Source organism: Empidonax traillii, unplaced genomic scaffold, assembly GCF_003031625.1.
Source record: "Empidonax traillii isolate 1590-97213 ecotype Southwest subspecies unplaced genomic scaffold, ASM303162v1 scaffold6:size4315531, whole genome shotgun sequence".
NCBI classification, from domain to species: domain Eukaryota; kingdom Metazoa; phylum Chordata; class Aves; order Passeriformes; family Tyrannidae; genus Empidonax; species Empidonax traillii.
The window spans coordinates 1,484,445-1,504,644 of NW_020955199.1; the positions used below are offsets into that span (position 1 = coordinate 1,484,445).

Genomic DNA, 20,200 nt, shown 5'->3' on the forward strand with positions numbered 1-20,200 from the left:
AAGAAGAGACATAAAAGGAGAGATAAAGCCACCATTCCTAGATCCAGTGTAGATCCAGCTACAGGAGTCTAGAAATGGTGAGTTCAAACATGTGGACATCACATGTTGTTTTTATGTGCTCTGGCATAAAACAGGACTTCCAGCCCACTGGCCACTCAAGGGCTCTGGAGTGGGGGGAGGAGTGGTGCTCCCATGATGTGGGTCAATCTAAGGCTGGGTTAGAGGCTCCAGGATGTGGTGTAGACCGTGCTTCTGGGCTGCCTTTGACTGACAATTGCTCCAGGGTCACTCTAAGAGTCTTAAGGGGCATGTGGGACAAGGCATGACCTCACCTCCATGAGATTCAACTTGTCCCACCCCGCCCTCCCTGCCACACACCTGAATTGTTCTGACCCAATAATTAATATAATAATCTGGTGTCCTATAACAGGAAGGTCATGTGGGTTATTCCAGTGGTAGGTAGTAGTCAACCAACTGCCTAAATATTAGCAGAAGTCTGAAATTGCGAAGTCTGAAAAGCAAATTTAGTCCCAACAAATAGCAGTGTAGATAGGTCTTGGTAGCATGCATGTTAAAACTGCATTAACTGATGGTGATACAAGTATCATGAATCATAATCACAGAATGGCTTGGGTTGGAAGGGACCTTAAAGTTCATCTAGTTCCAACTGTCTTGCCATTGGCAGGGACACCTTTCACTACATCAGGTTGCTCACAGCCACATCCAACCTGGCTTTGAACACTTCCAAGGATGGAGCATCCACAACTTCACTCTGCAACCTGTTCCAGTACCTTACCAACCCCGACAGTAAAAAATTTCTTCCAACTAACTAATTTAATCCCACTGTCTTTCTGTTTGAAGCTGTTCCCTCTTTTCCTGTCACCATGTGCTTTTGCAAACAGTTTTGCTCCACCTTTCTTGTAGGCTCCCTTCAGGTACTGGATGGCCCCAGTTGGGTCACCTGAAGCTTTCTATTTTCCAGGCTGAGCAATCCTAGTTCTTTTAGCCTTTCTTATCAGGAAATGCTGTATACAATAATGACAGATCTTCTTTTGTCCGGAAATAGCAGCACATCTTGAAAATAGCTTAATTAAATTTTATTTCTTAATGTAAGAAAACTCAACATTTGTTCGCACCACCAAGATCAAGGACAGTGCAAACACGCAGTTTTCAAGGGGTAGCACAGAAGCAAGTTATATTTCAGACAGGAAATATAACTGGCACTGTTGAAGGTAAACCACAACCCAACCACCATAGTGTTTGACTTTCTGCAGTTATCTAAGGAATATGCAATAAGAGAAGTTTGTTGTTTCTGCTTGTCCCCATATTTTGTGCTGAGGATAATTCCCCACCTAGTTGTTGGAGGTATTTTGGTTTTATTATATAGCTCATCAGTATAAAATATAATTGGTTTTCTTACATGTCAACACTTTCTAAAGAGCTGGTTTTTGTACACAAAAGGGATTCGTCTAGGGCCTAGGTGATGCCAAATGGACAGGTCGTTAGCTTAACATTAAATAAAGGTGAAACTCATCCCTGTGGTGTATAGCTTATATCATCTCCAAGGCAGGCTACCATTTCTTGTCTGGCTCCAACTTCTATTGTGTAATGAAGTATTGTCTAAAAATGAAATCAAGGGAAGATGCTGGAAGCACATTGGAAGGTGGAAAAGGTCTCTGGAATTTTCTCAAAAGCTCAATCTGACTGTGAATCAGGTATTGGCAATAGCTAATGACTACTGACAACCCATGATTTTCACTCCATCTATGACGTTTTGTCTAAAATTTTCAGATTTCAGGTGTAAAACAAAGAGCAGATTTTATAAAAACCAGAAGCAGTAATAGGTGACTGAGTGTAATTACCATACTCATTCTGCCTTTGACAAGTAATTCAGTGACCACATTTCATCTGGGTGGAACAACGCTCCAAGGTGTTTTAGAAAATGACCACTCATTCTGAACTCAGTGCCTATTCAGAAAAGGGCAGCTCTAACTTCTTGTCAGCACAGGTGATAGTCTCATCTTGCATCCCAGAAATGGTTTTGCATTACTTGAATATTATAGCCAGCTGCAGTGCTGGTCTGTAACTTTAATGTGGCTTAGTGAATTCAAAAAAATGAAATGTAGCTTTATGATGAGTAGATAGTCCAGCAAATAAAAGTCTATGTACAAGTTTGCTCACATTGAAAAAGAAGTCCCAGCAAAGAGCAAGTTAGAAAGGATGTGAGCTCAGCTGCCTCTGATACATAAAAATTTCCATCTGTTGAGTTGTAATTGTCTTAATTAGAGAAGAAATAGACAGGAAAATAGGATTTTTTAATTTAAACAACTATTCAGAAATACCATGGCATGTTTACTTTCTAATATTAAAGGGGATCACAAAATGATGCAGCAACAAAGTTCTTAGTGTTGAATTTTTCTTATACTGTTTTGTAGTGCCAGGAATAGGTCTGGAAATCACTTAATTTTCCATGTTTTCCTCACCTGCATCAGAGACCTGAATATACTTGGACCCTTCTTCATACCACACAGAAGACTAGCTTTTACCAGCTAGCCTAATTGAGTAAATAGATTTACAGAACAATTGTCTACTTTTCACCTGCAGCACTTTGTGGTTTATACTGATTGAAAAAATAGTTCACCATACGAAATTAGGTCTTAAGGTAGTGCAGAAATTATTTGATGAATGGAGTTCCTATTTTTTATCGCACTTTAACATCTAGAAGTGTCTAATGGTCACTTTTCCTTACGATCACTGCACGTGTGGTGGAAGCAAACAATGACAAAAAAGCCTTCTCCTGTGCAGCAGAGAACAGCAGGGCTGAAAAGGACTTCAAGACTTGCTTCTATTAAGTTTCAGAGCCAAGAGAATTTGCCTGTTTACTGTGAGAGAAGGGATTTGACCCTTGTAGTAAAGCTATCTCAATATAAAAAGACTTTGTTTTCCCAAGAAAGTGTGTATTACTTGCCTGCTTTTTGGAGCAATTAAGTTGATATTCAGAAAGCTTAGAGATGCAAGGATGTTATATACCAAAAATTGAATGCAGTTTTAAATGGGTTGCACTCTAATGCTTCTACAAGCAGCACCCATGCATCCAAAAAATTTGTTGTGATTTAATATAAGTATCTTCTGTGCCATCTGGGGGACACTTTCCCACAATTTATTAGGCTCTGCCCTTCATTAGAGAAATCTTCACCAAAAACTCTCAATCTGGGCAGTTTTCCCAGTAGAATCAATTGTTTGAGGATCTGGGTGATCAGTAATGACAAAACCACCCTTGGTATTAGTATTTCACTTGATAAATTGCAGAGATCTAGGCTTTACTTACATTTGTCAACAGTGACTTTACAGTGAACTACAAGGTATTTGAAAAATTACTTCTTATGTTTCAAGCTGGTGGGGAAGTACTTTTTCAAACTACAAGAACATTTCCCTCATGCACCATCAAACCAACTGGGAGGAAAGGAAACCAGGATAGGGGTGTGAGTACACTTGAGTCTCAAAATAGAGAGTTGAATAGTCACATGCCGTCATATTAAAGCTTTATTTCTGTGAGCCATGCCATGTAGTGATGAAGTGCTTTTGTTAACAGTGCAGCAAACCACAGAAGAGTAGAAGTTTCTTTAAAGCTACTTTTTCTTTGCTGTGTTTTGGACTGTCCTTTTCCTTATCTTATTCCTTAATTGTGTGTCTGCTGCAGTGAATACTGCCTGTCTTCTCTCATGTCCTCAGTAATGTGTATACAGAATCTGCTGCTAGTCCCCATTCTTACTCTCTCCTTCTCTGCATTACCCATCTCTCCTGCAGACATAAATGCCATCTATGTGGCACGTTAGTCAGCTCTGTCTTGCCTCTGCAGTGTTCTTCTGTCCAACCAGCACTCATTCTGGGACTCCAACATGTTGCAAGGGTTATGGGTGACTGGTTACTGAGTAAACACGGCTTTTTGTTGTTCTTTAGGTCCAATCAGTTGTCCCTTCTTTGGGGGAACATTTGCTCAACCTCTCATTGGTGCCCACAGACTAAACACAACTATTGTCTAAGGATGCCATTCCAGGATAAATACTTCCAGGGGGTGAATTTTTCCGTCTGTTTCTAGCACCTTCTTTTGATGTTACAATTAGAAGATGTGAATGTCATCCCCAAAACCCTAGATAACATGGATGGACAATGAAGTGAAATATGACATGTGTGATCTCTGCTGGCTCTTCAGTCAGGAAATGAGACAAAATGTCATTGCTGCTAAATGATGTTTCTGGTTTTCTATGAATACTGGATATAAACGGGAAAAAGCGATGTGGAATTTAAATAAAATGGCATTTAAATGGCATGGAACTTAAATGTCAGGAGTTCAAATGTCATCTGTGGTGATCGTGCTGTTAGGTCAAAGGTTCCTTACCTCACAGAAGTGGAACACTGTGCTAAGCAGTATTTTTTAAAATGCATTTACAAGGTATTATCTCAGTGGCATTCTGTTAAAAATACGAACCACAGAGTGCAAACAAAACAAAAACTCTCATTTCTCATTGAATTACTGTTCACAATAGACCTCTTTTTGGAAGGTGACTGGACTCAAGTATGGATGGGGGAGCCAGTGGGATGTTCCCCTGGGCTCGATGTGCCTCTCTGCACTGATTTCAAATTTTGCAGTGGTGTGGTGCATGTCTTTCCCACTAATCAACTCAGCATCCATCTTCTCTGCACCTCTGTGACTGTGCAAATTGTTCCCTGGATTTTGACCCTGAACCATGTTTGTTTCAGAAGTTACCAGCTTCCCACATCAGGATGAGCCCATCTCCTCTCTGTCTTTTGTCTTGTTATAATACCAGGTAGGGCAGGCATTCCCTGGGTTTGTGCTGTTACTGCTATGTGATTCAAGTAAGGCTTAAGGTAAAAAAGTTTGTGCATGTATTTTATAGCTTAATTCTGAGACTGACAGAATGAGTTCAACAAATTTTGAGATCTTTCACAGTGACAGACTGTGCTGGACACTGACATATTTAGTCTAAGTGATGTACCAATATAAAAATTTGTTTTACATTACTCTGTTCTCCATCTGCATCCAGAAATATAAAATTTCTGAGGTAAGGCGCACAACAAGGCACACAAAGAGAGCTGTTGACCATGGACAACTGATCAAAACTGTTCAAAATAAAAGTGGTCAAAACAAAAAAAAGATAAAGGAATTGTCTGAGGGAAGGATGCCATATGCCGAATTACAAGAAAATCTTTGTTTCTAACTCTAGGTCCTTCTTCAGTTATCAGCAATGATGATGATTCTGCCAGTCCCCTCCACCACATCTCAAATGGCAGTAACACTCCATCTTCTTCTGAGGGGGGTCCTGATGCAGTCATCATTGGGATGACGAAGATTCCTGTTATTGAAAATCCCCAGTATTTTGGAATTACCAACAGTCAGCTCAAGCCAGACACTTGTAAGTACAAACAACTGTATGTGTTTCAGTCATTCATTTTATCTGTGCAAGTCTTGTGACTCCTTAACAGACCTAGCGTAATAAAATGCTGTAAATTCCTGGGAGTGGAAGGGTGGGGTTAAAATATATGCAGTTTGTTAAAGGTACATGGGATGAAGCGCTTTACGTCTGTTTAAGCAAAATTCAACCCTTTTGATGAGTCAATGAAGTCAGCTGTATTACGCTCAAAGCCCAATCCATATTTCTTCAAAGTCACTGGTAGCCTTTCCATTGATTTCAGTGGTCTTTAGCCAGTCCTGTGCACTGAATGTCTATTCTTGAGAGAAAACAAATCTTGGGTCAGAAGCAAAAGTCAGTATCGTTACATATGTGCTACAGTTAAATTGATCATATTGGCAATTAACATAACCTAACTTTGAAATCTGAGTATTTGCAAAGTTACAAGAATGACAAGGGTCAAAACTTCTTTTAATTTCATTGTATAATTAAACCCCTACAGACAGAAAAGATGTTTAATATTTAAAAGCAGAGCAGAAGGTTACGTGATGGACAATAAATGTCACATATAAATTCTTTCATGTTCAGTTAGAAGCAGATGGAATGCGAAAAATATGAAGAGTTAAATGTAATTAACTATGAAGACTTAAAAAAAAGAGTATTGAGATGTTACTTTTCAAACCTAGTAACAGTTTTAGAATTAAACATGTAAAATGCTGATTTTTGAACGAGTGATTAGCACTGCACATAACTGAAAAAATACCTCAAAGATATAATAGTAACTGCACTGTTTACTGTTTCTCATCAGAACACCAAGTTCTTAAGGTGTTTCAGAGAAGTTTACTCCTGCCTTTTTTTTCCTATTTATGTGTTTGTGTGTGTGTGTGAATGTTCATATGGACAAATGGACACATTTCTGAAGTGTCACTGGAAATCTGAACTGTTTCTCTAGAAGTCACTCTAGAGATTCTCTCATTATAGCTAGAGAGCATTGGGCTTGCAACTAAGGGACACTATATCCTTTCCGTATCCTACCCTGAGTGGTATCACTTCCTAGCACAAACTGTAGTATTGGGGTTTACTGCCAAGGTCAAAAACCTTTACCCCCAGTTTGCAAAGTTTAAAAGCTGTTAAAGCAATCCTTCTTGACCCGTGCATGAAGGCATGCCTCACATGCATGCCTCACACATATGCATAGCTTCCAACACTGCAAACAAGGACTGATGCTGAACTATCCACTTATCTTGTGAATATTAATGCTTATCTACATCTAGATTATTGCACTAAACACAGTCCAGAAACATGTTCTTGTAACACAGGGTCTTCTTCTGCCTTTTTATTGTACATTCTTGATGTTCACTCTTACCATAGCTTTTCTGTGTGGCACTATTTTGTGATTAGAAATGTCCCATTATCTCTTCTACCAGCAGATAATAAGGATAAAAATCTGAATAATCTGGTCCAGCATATGCAGTGGGATCACAAGGAAATCACTGAATTGGTGATACTTGATTAACACCAGAAAAATGTTATACAGATGCATTCTGATTGGAACATTAATTCCTGTAAAGAATAGAAGCTGCTAAATAATCAGAAATGGGCAACATTCCCATTAGTGCTCTTTGGTGTTACATAAAAGGCTATGCTTTTAAATATGAGGCTACTGTACCTCCATTTCCAGCTGCATTAGATAACTTTGTTAAAATAAACATCAGTAACTGCAGAGTTTTTAACTTCAGCATTGATGTTGAAACAACGTACATGCTGTTCTAGGGAAAAACACAAACTGTACCAAAATACAGAATTCTCTCACATTTAGTAAGTTGCACAGTAAGTACAGGCACATTAAATCACGACTGACTTGTGTTAAGTATGTCTTGACCCTAAAAATACGTAAGTCTGTGTTTGGTTTTGTATGCTGCAATGAAACCCACATGGTGTCAGGGAAATTAATCATAGTACATGAAGTTCAGTTGGTCTATAAATGCTTGCAGGATACATCTCGGGACTTTGCTATGGTGCTGCAGGGAGGTTTGTGGAACTGATGCTTTGCATGCTGCCGCATTGCCACAGTGGTCCCAGTCTTTGTGGTTTAAGGGATTTTTCTTGTGTTCTTTTTTACTTTAGCAGAGAGAATCAGGTAAATTGTGACGGTGTTTAAAGGCAGATTTCTTCTACTACTTTGAGCATCTGTCCAATAAAAAGCATAATTAAAATTATCTTGGACAAAAATGGACTTCCCAGATATAATTTCACATATGTTCTCTTTCCATCTTTCTCATTTACTATTATAGAGCTGTGCTTGTCCTTTCTTAACCTGCCAACCTCCTCGTAATATCTGGTATTTATAAACCTCTGAGCTAAGTAGGTTTCATACCTTGTTCCTGTTTAGAATAATGCCAACTCCAGACGTCATCTGGTTTCTCATCTCCAGCAAGATAGTTAACATTTATGTTTATTTCATCTGGTTTAAGTTCCATTTTGCACTAGCATTAAACAAAACAATCACTGATAGACCCACTGGAGAAGGTTTCTTATGTATTCAGCATATGTTGATCTGTGGAAAGTGGTGAGACACCAACCTAGGTGAAACTGTACACAGATAGTATTGCAGTTTTCACAGAAATTGAAGGAATACATCTGCTGTGAGTAGCAAGTGGACTTTATTTTATATTATCTATGTAAGCTATATTTTGACTTAGCTACAGAAAATCATTTCTGAATCCAGTGTATCAAGCTTCATTGCAAAGTATTAGAAGTGTATGAGTTTAAAAGAAAATTAAAAAGTTAATTACAATCAATATAATTTGAAATTCTATCACTGTATTAGTAAACTAATCCTTTTACTACTGAATAACTAAATCCTGAAGAGTGATGGCTTCTAAAGAGTCAGCATCAGGCTAAAAGTTGTAGCACTTTCCTCCTCTTGAGATCCAGCCTTCAAGTGGGAAAAGCAAACTGACCAAAGACCTAGAGACTTCAGGGGTCACGTTCCAGTCATTACTCAGAAGGACTGTATTTCTCTCAGATTTCAGCACAACGGCTCATCTGTACCTTCAATTAATAACGTAACAGTAGAAGCTTACTCTACATCTTCCAATTGGGATTGGATGATACTTCCCACTCTGACTGCTCATCATCTTAATTACCTGTTTTTCTCACCAGCAAACCCACTCATGCTTCTTCAGCACTTGTCTGTCTGACATGCTATCCCAGCACTCTTGGCTTTTGCTTTCTATGCCATGCACTGTTCGTTGCTGCTGGCTGGTGGATTTCTCTGCCACTCCAATATCTTGAATATTTTCACCTTGAAAGGATATAGTCTGAGGTGCATAGAGAAGTTTCAGACATGGGCCAGATTTCTTGTTTCCTTTTTGTATGAAATCAGAAGGTATTTCCATCTGCCAGTACTTGGCTAACAGTGACAGCTCTGATTTCAGATGTGTGAGAGAGTCTGAAGCCTGGACATGCTGAAATGCTCTTTCCACTTAAACCAGGTTGTGCTGTGTTAGTGTCAGCCTGCAAACCTCTTGCCTGGGAATTACCAACAAGGTCCAGTTGGTGCTGTTGAAAATTGAGCCATAACTTTATAATGAAGTAACTCCGCCAGCTCCAGAACCCTTGCATGGATGGCAAACCTTGCAAAGATTTTTATCTCCTGAAATCAGCTGGGCAATGTAACATCTTACGGGCATAGATTCACTAATCTGATGAGCTATCACAGACCCTAAGATGTTTGGTACTTTCATTAATGCCATGGTATTTCAAAAATTACATCTCTGCACAGAAATTGTAGTTGCTAAAATTATCGACTAAGCCTACCAGACCTATTGAAACAGGACAGAAGAAACAAAGCTATTTTCTCAAGGAGCGACTGTGGACTTTCTTCATCACTTAGTTTGCAGCCCAGCACTTGGAATATATCAGTCCACTACTGTTAGATTTCTATGATTAATGGTGGAAGTATAGTCAGTAAATAACACTGCTCTTTTTGTAGTAATGTGAAAAGCCAAACGTGAGGAGAGGGCATAAAACATCAGTAGGAATGCCCAGGCTGAGATTGCCAGAGCAGAAGTTGGGTAAGAAACTTCTTGCAGGTGGTTTTGGAATTTTGAGAATCAAATTTTTTTCTGAGCCTTACCCCAGTAACCCCCACACCTGCCCCATGAAGTCACTGTGGTTGTTTGGATGCAAGTGAAAGGAAGGTTGGAGCTTTGCCCTTTAATGGAGATGTTTACGAGCTCAAGGTTCCAGGCCCCCTAAGGTAGATAAATAGCTGCACTGACATCAGTTTGCACTTCCCAGCTAATCTGTACTTGCAATTCACTCTATTTCATCAATTTAATTGATTTCAGTGTTAGAAAAGAGCGTACTGTACTTGGATAGGCTTATTGATTAGTCAGTGGATAGTTTAGTGGCAAGATGTTTTCAGCGACTGGCCATATAAATAGCCATTGCATTTCAGATGATGTGATGTGGATTGTGACTTTCATATGGGAAATGTAGGTATATTCTTGAAGTAGTCTTAATGTTTCATCCATATTTTTACAGTTTAAGATTCTGTTCATTCAAGTACAGGAGTCTGAATATGCAGTTTATGTAATAGTTATTGTACTTCCACTTGGCCTCCATTAGGGAAAGTCTGAAGCTGATTATGGGTTAGCAGAAATAATTTTTCTAAATTAATTTTTATTTATTTTGCTGATCTGAAAAAATGAATTTAGTCTGTAGCTCCAGTTCCACAGTAAATTGCTAATTGCATGTGCAGTGCTAATTTTAAAGACAGAAGTTTTGAGAGCACTCCTATTCTGTCTCATTCTGAACACTGGACTTTTCAATTTCTGTTTAGGGATTTTAATTTACATTTTAGGCATTGTTATGTAATTTACTTAAAAGTGATCTCAATCTTTTTTCTGTCTTCATCTTTAACTATATATTTCTTTTCAACATTTGCTTAGCCAGACTTTAGGTGTCCCCCTTAGTTACAAAAGTAGCAGAAATGCTCTGCTTCAGTCCACCACCTTCCTGAGTGACTTTTAAGAAAGAAAAGATATAGAACGGTTATTCTTACCATTTTATCATGACTTCCATAGTACTGGATTTTTGTCTTTAAAGCCATAGGTCTTTCATTTTAGAATTAAAAAAAGGTGAAGTAAAGATTGAGAATATGAGCCAGACCCCAGAAGCCTGAGGAAATGAGGAGGGGGAGGGGGGAAGGATTTATTTTTCTTTGGTGTATAACATTATTTTTTGTTTTGTTCATTACATTCTTTTTAAACTCAGTTTAATGAGTTTTATGTTTTGGGAGCATTTGAACATGGCAGAAGCACATGAGTGTGCAGATCTGGCCCTTCTCTGGCAGTCTGGGAAGATAGCCCTGACTGAGAACAGAGGAGAGTAGCCAGACTCTAGGACCTACTGAGTTGTATTTATCCTTCCAGGCTGTTTGTGGAAGGGTGCAGCTGGATGTAGTTCAATACCTGATTGTTTTTGTGTCTCTCACCACTCACACCCCTCAAGGCAGTTCTGCTTCCTCTTCGTTTTGGAGTATGTTGACAATCTTCTCCCAAGTCACTAGCCATGGGTCATTTAATATGAAGAAAGAAGTAGCTGTCTGTATTTCCAGGGTAGGTTTAACAGGAGAAGGAATTGTGATAACCTGGTCTGTATTTCTCAGGCTTCTTTGTCCTAGGAGTCCCACAGCAGAGCCTGGCCTCAGCACATGTGTTGATTCACTTGGTGGGGAGACTCACTGCTAAGCAGGGATGGGACAGACGGGTAATATGAAAGCTGCTGTCAAAAAGGAAAATTCACCAAGAGAGCTTCTGCAATTCAGGGATCTACTAGGCCTCTGACCCAGAGCAGCAGATTTGTCTGTTTCTGGATGCTGCTCATCCTGCACACAGAGTGTCCCTTAGAAAATAGCAATGTGCAGTGAGCAGACTGCCTGCAGTGGATAGTCTCCCTTTGACTTTACTTCAGCTCTTATCTGTCACCTTATACTTTCCTACAGTTTTGAGGAAAAGGGGTAATTTTGAACAGACGTGAAAAGGTAAAAAAATAATCGAGTTGGTCCCTGTGCACAGAAGGAGGATCTCTCAAAATAGAATTGCAATAGAGGCAAAACTGATGAATCTTAGTGAAATCCAGACTGGGACAAAAAACCTGTCCAAGCTGAACTTGCCACTCCTGGCATTCATTCTTAGTTGGGATTGCAAGGTTTAACAGGGCACTCATTTTGAAATCTTCAGATGCTGAAAATCAAAAAAACTTTAGATGGTGACAGCCAAACATGAATGAAGTTGAGATTAAAAAGAGAGATATACATACTATATTTACTTACTGTCCTGATCTCACTGTGCGGTTTACTCTGGAAATAATTGTATTGGCTGAATAAGGATATAAAGATAAATGGAGGTGTATTTTGTTATCTCGACTAAATACTTTTGTATTTTGATTGCACGTTTCAATCTGTGATTGCAGCCACATTTAAAATGTGTGTCTTTGCAATTGTTCGTCAAGTCATAGGTATGTCAGAAATGACAGCCGTGTATATCAGTGATGTATTTCCATTAGTTGTATTTGTTTTCTGTTAACTGGGCAAGAGATTTTTCTCCCAGACTGTAGCAGACTGAGTCCTAAATATTTTTCCCAAAAATGTGGTCACTTATTTCCTTTGTCCAACTAATAGAATGTAATGGGGAATAAATAAATTTATGAAAATCAGATACTCCTGCTGCTCATTCTGAGACTTACCAGACCTGCATTTTTTTTGTTTTCTAATCTGATGGAAGAAATTCTCACAAAAGCAGTAGCCTTCAACTTGAAAGGTGTGGGTTTCTCCCTCGTTAAGAATCCAGAATTTGAAAGAAAGGCTTAAAAATTTCCTCATTTTGTGTTGAGGTGAACCCATAGAATCACTTTTTCCCCAAGATGTTACTTGTGTTGCTGTCTTGATTTGTCCATGAAGTCCATTTACATCTAATAAAAAAGAGGAAGACATCATGTTCTCTGCAAAATATTTGCATTTCATCACACAGAATGTTGTTCGGTGACCCAAATTATTCAGTAAACTATTTGCACTGAGAGTCCAAATGCTGGAAATGCAACCATAAGAACAACTTTGACTTTGATCTCTACTTTGTGGATAGCACGAGTGTTTTACCTCATGGAAGCAGCAACACATGAAACACACTTCTGGGTAAACAGTAGATGTTTACATCCAAAGATACAGATCCAAAGTATACATTTCAACAACGGAGTACAAGGCAAGACAAAATCAAACATGCACTCTCAAGGAAGTTTCCAGGGTCAAAATTAAGGTAAAGCATGCACGTTCTTGTTTAAATTTGTCAGGTAAACTCCAGATAAGAACACTGTTCTTCCTCAGCAGAGCACTGTCTCCATCAAGCCCAACCTAAAGGAGAAGGGGAAGAGCCCACTTTATGAAAGATAAGTGAAATTAAACGTATGCTCAAGCATTCTCTGCAATTTAGGGTATTAGTTGAGGTGAGGTCAAAAAACCAAACACAGTGCTTTTACATTAACTTTAATCTCTGTGACTACATTCAGTTTGTCATTTGATGGTACATCTGTATCAGGAATACATACAGTGTCTTAGCACCAAAACACCTAGCTAAATCAGTAATATGTAAATGACAAATAGCACCATTTACATTGTAATGATTAAATTATGCCTTTTGGACTCTGCTGCGTGCAAGGTTCTATGGATGCTGATTTTATATACAAAAACCTGCATGGGTAGTACTTATATTTAAGCTGAATGGCAAAAAAAGTAATCTATTCTGGAAACCTATTTATATAAGCCTGTGCTTAGGAGCAGGATTGGACCTTGAGTTTATTTCTTTGTGTCAATGAAAGTTTTGGCTAAATGAGAAATACAGATCCCAGGGAAACAAGGTGGTCTAAATAAAATAAAACGAGAAATTTGAAGTCTGATAAATACGAAAGTCTGAGAAATTTATAAATAAATAATTTTATAGCCAAAATTATTTCATAAACCCTACTCTACTTTTCTTGAATTCACCATCAAGCTAGTGCATCATTATTAAGAAACTTGAGTGTGTAAAAATGCACTTAGCTCTGAGCACAAACCCAACCAAAGCTAATTTTGAGAGAGAATTACCAGGAATACAGTTGTCCACAGTATGCATTGGTTAAGACAGTTAATTTATTGCAATTGCAGTGTGAGCCATGTTGGTTTTCAACTGTGTTGAAAAACACAGTTTGTATCCTGCAGCAGACCATGTGGTTGGCCTTGCAAGTTTGCAGATCTGCCCAGGGCAGGAAGGCTCTGGATGGCCTGTTACGCTGGAGCCATCAGACCTGCAGAAGGTTCCATGGCCCACTTTGAATATGTGCATGGCCCTTGTGTTTCTGTATATGAATGGGGGTGACTTACGAGGCAGTCCACACACCCAGCAGGAGTTCTGCTCTGTCTTGTCCCTCCCTTTACTACATCACTTGCGTGCTGGCTGTCAGATTCTGTGAGAGCTGCTTTCCCCACTGCATCCCACTGGTGGTGGCTCTGAGGGCGGGGATGCAGAAAGCTTGTGCTCCCTCCCAGAAGTGTGTATCAGCTGCTCTTGCTGGTTGATCTCCCAAAACTTTTTGTTATTCTGTGGCCTGTGGATCTTGATTATCATCTGCCTTGAGGAACCTTTCCCAGCAAAAATGCCATGAGGTTCATAAGGTCTAAGTATGTTTGGGTTTCATAGGAATTTGCTGGGGAGCTCCTCATTGTCTCAGATGTAGCTGCATGTGTTTTACAAGCATAGGGTAGACCAGCAGTAAGTGGAACCTAGCAGACATTTAAAATGTTGTCATAGATAAAAGTAACACAGTTAGCAATATTATTAAATACTCTATAATGTTCTTCAAATAATTTTTTTTTTTAGCATTAGCTTGTTAATTAACCTCTTAACAGGCTTTTTTGTTTTACAGCATCAGTTGGGGAAAAATTCTAAGGTTATTTTTTTCTCACTGGAAGATATTTAATTAATATACCCGTTTTAGTTTAGACATTTATTCTGTGTAATAAAATACCTGAGCTCAGCATTTCTGACTTGTATAAAAACTACAATTACATCAGTAGACAATTCCAGGAATACTTTTCCATCATTAAGTAGTAGAAATAAAACCTCAACAGCTGAAATGTATTTTATGATCATTTTTTAGAGCCCTCCCTTTGTCGCTTTTTCTTAAGCTAGTTTTCTTTTGGTTTGTTGGGCAGAAGTGAAAGCAATTTTTATTACCATCTGCTATCTCAGTTAAGGATGCTGATGGGACCTCTGCATTGTGGGATGATGACTGAGGGGCAGGAAGTGAGACAGGCAGCCCTCGAGCTCAGTAGTACTTGGCAATGAGAGTTGGTGTGAATTTCTCAGCCTGTGATTGAGCAGGACATTCCACAGAGGGTGGGTTATTGATCTTCAAAGGTCAGAATGTGGATTGAATCATGAGGCATATAGATCTGGTATGAGGTGGACACTGGCTTGGTCTTATTTCTAACCCATCAATGCCCATAAGAATCAAAGACAATAATTTGCAGATTGAGAGGCTTTCACTGTGATTGAAGTATGGAACTCCTGTAGGGGAAAATTACGTGTCAGATAACCTAAGTCAAGACCCTGCAACAAGGTGTGAAATTGTTGAAGGTCTGTGGATGAAAAGTTGTGCAGTACCTCTTGTAACGATTTGCCCAGTGGCTTTGGGGGGCAATAAAACAATTAAACTGAAGACATATTGGGGTGTTATTTGCATTTAGTAAAAATATGTGGTGCATGCATACCAATTATTGCCTATTTCTCTGAATTGCAGCATATCTCTATATAATTAATACTCTGGGGAATGTGTTTGGTCATAGTTTTTGCATTTGGGGAATCTAAATTCCATTCTCAGATGTGGGCTAGGCCCATGAAAGGGCATTCCAGCACTAAATAAAATTAAGTAACTAGTTTTCCAAATAGCCCTAAACAGCTTTGAAGTGTAAAGTCTGGTCAATAAAATTCAGAGTCTTAGTCAGCTTAGTACTTTGCGAAATTCCAGTAAATGATGGCTTCACCTTAACTACCTAAATGCCTCTTGAAACCTGATTGCTGGAAACTGTTGAAACAGTGTCAGTAGTTGCATAGGGTCCAGGAAAAGGCTCCAAATCTGCTCAGTTCTGGCGTGGACAAATTGCTACAATGGATCACAATAGTAACTCTGTACCTTAAGGTGTCAATAGCTACTAGAAACCTTTCTTTAAATAAGTATCCAATAAGCCTTAAGGTGTGTATTTCTTCCAGGTCTTCTAACACATAAAGGTTGGTTTTTGCTCAGTGACATATTGATGTCCTTTTGTAAATACGAACCCTGTCTAATAAATAAGCAGATATTCCCTGAATTTCTGAATTGCACCTTCCCTGACATCAACAGCAACATATTTATATCCTCCACTGACCAAAACCTCCAGGACCGGGAGAGCAGAGGAGAAGAGGGATCAGAAGTTCAAAGTTCAAAGGCTCACGGCTCATCCCCAGCCACTGCAGCAAAGAGCTGAGGCTTATCTGTCTGGGCAGGTCATGATGTGAAACAGTGCAGAGGTGCATCAGCAGAGGTGCATTAGTGTCCTGCACCCAGTGGAGGTGAACCTTTGGTACACCCACAGCTTTCATAGTGCGCCTGGAGAAGGGACTGCTTCCAACCTCTCTGTTGCAGGGGAAGGGCAGAGGCAAGTTTGCTGTCCTTCAACTCCTGCAGCCCATGGCTTACTACAGGTGTAAACTGCCTGTGGCTTCAAGTCATATCAGTTCTCTAGCCACCATTGCGGAGGGTGGATTCATGGACTGGACTCCTCCAGCTGCCACAACCATCCCCAGCAGGCATCAGATGTGAAGCTCAAAATCTCTGTGCTTAACTCAACTTTCTCAGAAGAGAAAGATGACTATTTCCCAACTCATCGAAGTCTTTTGCATTATGCATTCTGATGCAGCACGTTTCCTTGCTGGAAGTGGTTTCCCACATTTACCACAATGTTGTACTGCACTTAAGGTTTACAATTTTTTGCCTCTTTTAATGGCAGCATTTTAGAGAACCCTGAAATTTCACCACACTGAGGAATAAACACAGAGCCAAAATAAAATATCTTTTAGAAATTATAGAAACACAGGCTCATTAAGGTTGGAAAAGACCTCCACGATCATCTTGTCCAACTTTTGACTAAATAAGGAAGACAAGAGTAGTTTCAACCTTTTTTGCGGTGATAGCTTTCCTCTAGAGGCCCAGTTCAAAACTGATTTCTAATTTTAACCTGCGAGTCTTTCCTGTCTCTTGATCTCTGTATCTTTTGAGTTTGGCCTCAACATCTCAAACAGGACTGTGGTAAATGGCAACATTAAACAAACTGGTAAGAGATTTATTTTGAACTGGTAGATTTTCTTGACTGTAAGATAGGTTGTTTTCAAGATAGAATAAAGCACACAGGTGTTCACTGCTCCTGCAGTAGACGGCTTTGCCATCTCAACTTTGCAGCATCTGTTTATTGACTGAATATGTACACAGAAACATGGAGTGCACTTTCTATTGGAGAAACACAGAAGAGCGTAGTGTGTTTTTCATAATAATGGAGAGAAAGTGTACAGAGAACTACTTGAATTTTATTTTTATTTTTATGTCTAGTCTTGGGATGACGTCTCTGATTGAGTGTGGAATATTTATTCTTCATCATATACAAAAGGCTGTGCCCACCTACAGTGAGCTCTTGGCCTCATCCAGACCAGTTGTTCCATCTAAATGTCTGTAAAAGCCTTTAAGAAACATTTTGTTATGCTTTCTGTGGCATTTCTCTGTGGTCTACTATATACAAGTGTAAATGTTAAAATCCACACTCTTCATTAACTAAAGCATCTCAAGAGATGAGTTTTCATTTTTAAGAAAGAAGGGCAATTATTTAAATGGAAATGCTGTCTTGAGTTTAAATCTTTCTTAGATCCTCACACTCTAATAATAAGAAAAGGAAATATTAGTTTACAAGCTAGGATATAGACTCTCCACGGTCACAAGCTGACCCTTATTCCCTATGCTGCTTTCTGAGAGGCTATGTCAGTGCTGAGCTGGACTTGGGGAGTTCTGCATGGCATGTTAACTCTCTGGGTAGTCAGGCTAAGAAGGCCATAGATCAAAGCCTATTTGAACGTATTTGAGCCAAACCCAGCAAGTACCGTTTTCTTTGTATTAGGAATTAGCTTTTGGGTTATTGCTTTTAAGTAAACTAATGAGCCATTTAATGCTGTGCAAGCTAAGCATTTCTGCATTCTGATGCACTTGAGTTATTGAGGCTCTTGGTGAATGTGGTTAAGTTGTGCAAGCTGTAGGATGACAGTAAATAAAATTACACTTTTGATCAGTTAGTACTTAGTCTGATCTCCAGAAGGTGATAGTTTGATTCATAGGAGAAAAAAGTTTCTTCTCCCTTCGTCTGTAACCCAGTGAAAAGTGGTGGAGAAAACATCAGGGAAAAATAATGTAAAGACTTAAGAAATGCACCCTGTACATGAATGTAAAAAGTAATGAAATATATCTTGATGTGATACTCTCTTATAGCAAGATTATAGAAAAAAGGCAATACAAACTCTTCAACATTTTGCTTATTACCTTTAACAGGCAGCTCTTCTGTATGGGCAGAATTTGATGTATGTCCTCAGGCTTTGCTACCTCATATGTTGTAAACATGGAGAAAAAATTCTTATCTTTAGGTGCTGTTTAGGCCAGCAAGCATGTGAAGGGTGACACTGGCATCAAGAATATAAACTCTGAGACACAATCATTAGATGGAACAAAACTGAATGAATATTATAAAGATAAAACTGCTAAATCCTGCTCAGACAATTGGATACAAAACCTTGCATCTTGCATGTACCTGAGCAATAAACAGAGAGACCTGCAGTAAGAAGTGGCACCCTGTGAGACTGTGATGTGTGTAAATCTCCCTCTCACAAACAATAAGAAGGAAGGAGAGGGTGGAGGCGGAAGAAGAAAATAAAAGATAAGAAAAAGTGTAGACCTGTTGGCAGTTTACTCTGATGAAGCCATATTTTGCAGCTGTACTGCTCGAGTTCAAGTTATTGAGGTCATTGCATAGGTTTTGTCCTTGCTGACTTCAGGAGTAGGATTCAGAGAGCAAAAGGGTTTAGGCACATAGGCTTTGCATTTAATACATTACCTGACTTGTTAAAAGCAGCAGTGTTTGATTTAGGGTTTTTCTAATTGCCTTTCACTAGTCTGAAATGTTTGACAAGTTTTCTCTTTTTCCTACATTTCATACTGACAGCCAGGATGTCTTGTTGGGAAGGGAATTTTACCCACACTCCTGTCCAAACCCAGTGAACAGAAATAGAGGTTGACATGACAGGGCCTTTTATCTGTGGCTTTAACCATTTGTTGGTTTGGGTTTATAGCTTTTAAACTGATGATTATTGCTTCTATAGATGTTCAAGAGGGAGATCTTAAATCCATGATAGCATTTCATTACGGTCATAATTAAAAAATGCCTCAGATCTTTGGAGAGTGTGAAAGGATCATTAGAGTACAAGACAGATGAAGAACAAAAACCTCTTCTGGGTCACTGTTTATTTCTGTATCTGTTCATGACCCCCACCTCCAGACACCAGCTGTTACTTGTGCTCCTGGAGATAAAAGGACAAAGATTATTAGGGTGCTTGTGATTATCAAAGGGATTGGGTATTTAAAAGATATCATGATTTGCTTTAGTTGCTGAAAAACAGAGGAGCTATTCTTCAGATTTTCTTTGTATCAGGAATATTAATACAACAGCATCAACCTTACTGAAGATGAGATGGCCCATCATAATCCAGATTGTTCTAACACACAAATACTCCTGTATGCAAAACTTCCGTTGTTCCAAAGGATTTGTACATAGACAAGTATTTGCAGTAGCACAGCAATTAAATTGCAGAATCCTTCTTTGATATTTGTCATTTACTCAGTCTGGGAGAGATTTTCAGAGCAATTGCTTTTAAACTCACAGAATTCAGAGAAGGAAGTAAAGTTTGTCAAAAGCAAGTTGTACTCAAATCTTAGATTTTGGTTCAAACTTCTATAACTTCATTAGATGTTGCTTAAAACCCTGCTGTGCTTAAAGCTGACTTTTAGCTTCCATTCTCAGCATCCCTTTGACTTGCACATGATTTTTACTGGATAAATTTACTGGGAGTCAAATTTGGTAGCTTCTGGTTAAGAATGAAGAAAATAATCAGTGAAGCAGTGTGCTGGTGTGCAGGCATCCTGCACAGGCTTCTGTATGAGACTGGCAATCTCATCTACTGCCTTTACCACTTTGTACAGTCAGGATAATGCAGCCCTTAATGAATTATTCCAACTTCAGTACAACTCCTCCCCCTCCAGAGGTTCAGGGTAGTATGTGAATTCACAGAAGTAAAGCTGTTGAAAAATGGAGTTTTCCTCCCATTATTTTTGGTTTTAAAATGTAAGTGAAAGGAGAGGGCACTTGGTTAAATTTTATCTCAAGTTTCAACTTGAAATGTTGAAATGGAAAAAATGTGCATATTCAGTAAAATTTAAATAATTTCATATTTTTAAAATTATTTCTTTTAAAATATCCACCTGGGAAAATATTTCAAAATTATGGGCAAGAGTTTTTTTGTGTGGCTTTTTTTGGGGGGAGGGGAAGGATTTTTTTCACTTTGGAATGTTAAATTTTGTTCTTTGTCTTAGGAAGCCAAAAA

The 20,200-nt window shown here is 38.9% G+C and overlaps 1 protein-coding gene across 3 annotated transcripts in view; it reads left to right on the forward strand.

Moving 5' to 3' along the window:
• The window catches only part of NTRK2 (neurotrophic receptor tyrosine kinase 2), a 205,347-nt gene that overhangs the window by 111,190 nt on the left and 73,957 nt on the right, over nucleotides 1-20,200 (forward strand). For all 3 annotated transcript variants that reach the window (XM_027880504.1, XM_027880513.1, XM_027880519.1), the window contains one exon: nucleotides 5,247-5,435. In XM_027880504.1, coding sequence (XP_027736305.1) covers nucleotides 5,247-5,435 — 189 coding nt within the window. The remainder of the gene's footprint in view (nucleotides 1-5,246; nucleotides 5,436-20,200) is intronic.